The sequence below is a fragment of the Eurypyga helias genome, unplaced genomic scaffold (genome assembly GCF_000690775.1).
Source record: "Eurypyga helias isolate BGI_N326 unplaced genomic scaffold, ASM69077v1 scaffold43715, whole genome shotgun sequence".
In the NCBI taxonomy this organism is placed as follows: Eukaryota; Metazoa; Chordata; class Aves; order Eurypygiformes; family Eurypygidae; genus Eurypyga; species Eurypyga helias.
Window position 1 is genome coordinate 38,697 of NW_010250296.1, and position 1,620 is coordinate 40,316.

General features: G+C 36.4%; 1 protein-coding gene across 1 annotated transcript in view; it reads right to left on the bottom strand.

Annotated features, from left to right (window-relative positions):
- LOC104509630 (chromodomain-helicase-DNA-binding protein 9-like) overlaps nt 1-1,204 on the bottom strand; it is a gene marked incomplete at both ends in the record, with an annotated part of 38,396 nt that extends 37,192 nt beyond the window's left edge. The window contains 1 exon segment of the mRNA XM_010151641.1: nt 867-1,204. Coding sequence (XP_010149943.1) covers nt 867-1,204 — 338 coding nt within the window.
- Between the last annotated feature and the right edge of the window lie 416 nt (nt 1,205-1,620).

Genomic DNA, 1,620 nt, shown 5'->3' on the forward strand with positions numbered 1-1,620 from the left:
CTGCTCCATATACATGAGAACGTACATATGTATATGAGACATTTAAATTTGGAGAGATACGCCAGCTAATATTTCTGTTACCACAAAAAGAGCATGGATTTAAAAAATAAAAATCAGACTGCAGCTAGGATTCCCATTTCAAGCCCTGACTGACATATTTAACATTGGAAATCACACACTTTCCTTTAGAAGTACACAGGAGGAGAACTAGGGTAGCTCTGGAGTCCGAAGATGTGCAACCTACGGAATCCCTTGAAGCCTTCTAACATCTAATGCCTTTTGAAAGCTCCTTAGCTCAAAGTATCCACCCAGCTTGACCCAGCTGAGTCTGCAAAATTTTTAAGAGAGCAGATTAAATTGATATGATGGAAGACTACGAAGTGCTCAGAATACAAATTTTCCAATATGCACTTTACTTTTGATACATGTGATATCTGTAAGAATACTCACTTGCTAACAAGTTCATTAAGCTTCCCATTTCTCCCCACACAGTTTATCATACACACTGTACTGAAGATACATGCCAAAATTGATAAAGGCAGTATTTATATTATCAGATAAACCTAATTGGAAGTCGGAACTGATTACAACACTAGATGAAAGATACTTCGGTCTTGGCTATGCTTCAAAGTAAGTATGGAATATTTTAGGATATTAATGTAAAATAATTCCTTTCAAAAGGACAGTCCTACAATGATTTTATCTAAAGAGGAAACAGAGCATTCTTGTTCCTGAATGAGAGTCCACACATGGGCTTAATCAGGAAGAATTTTGTGTAGGCAGTGGAGAACATCAGTAAGCAGTTTTCATTTTAATTAACAATTTACAGTCTGAAGAGAAGTAAAAAGACATTTTAATCTACTTACCCAATTTTCGTTTTCTCTTTAATTTTGGACAAGGAACCAGTTTTCGGTTTTTTGCCCTCTTTGTCCTTTGGTTTGGATTTGACTTTTCTGCCCTTCTTTTCCTCTTTTCCTTCAGCTGAAACACTGGGGAAGTTGTCAGGACTCATTACTCGTGGAATGTTTCTCTCTCCTCTCTCTTTTGCTTTTGCAATCGCTTCAGATATTATGCGATTTGCCTTCTCCTGTTTACTTTCCGAGTCTGCTTTTCTCTTCTGCTTCCTTTCAGACATTGCCCTCACCTGGGTATTCTGTGATTTAGTATATGATCCTGAACCATCAGTCTTCTTGGAGGAAGGAGGCTGTAGCAAGAGATAAAAAGTAAATAAAATCACCTTAATTTAAGAATATAAACATTTCTTAAAAGAAAAAGTGCAAATTATTTTGATCTATGTAAAAAAAAAAAAAATCTAACAGCCACAGACTCATGCAGACACAAAAAAGAAGGAATTCTGTTTATACCATAGAATGGCGTGGGTTTCACAGTAACTACATCAATTGTGGGTTTTAAATGGCCAATCCACGTAATGAAATTCAGTAAAAAATGTCTTGCTAAAATTCTCTCAAGCCTTCTTTCCCACCTCTGCAGTTAGTGACACCAATCTTTAGCCTTTTAAGCATTCCCATATATTTGACAGACATCTCCAAATAAACGTTATTCTCAAAATCTGTAAAAGCAAAGAACTCTTGAAGGCAACAGCATCAGCATTCCGCCTTC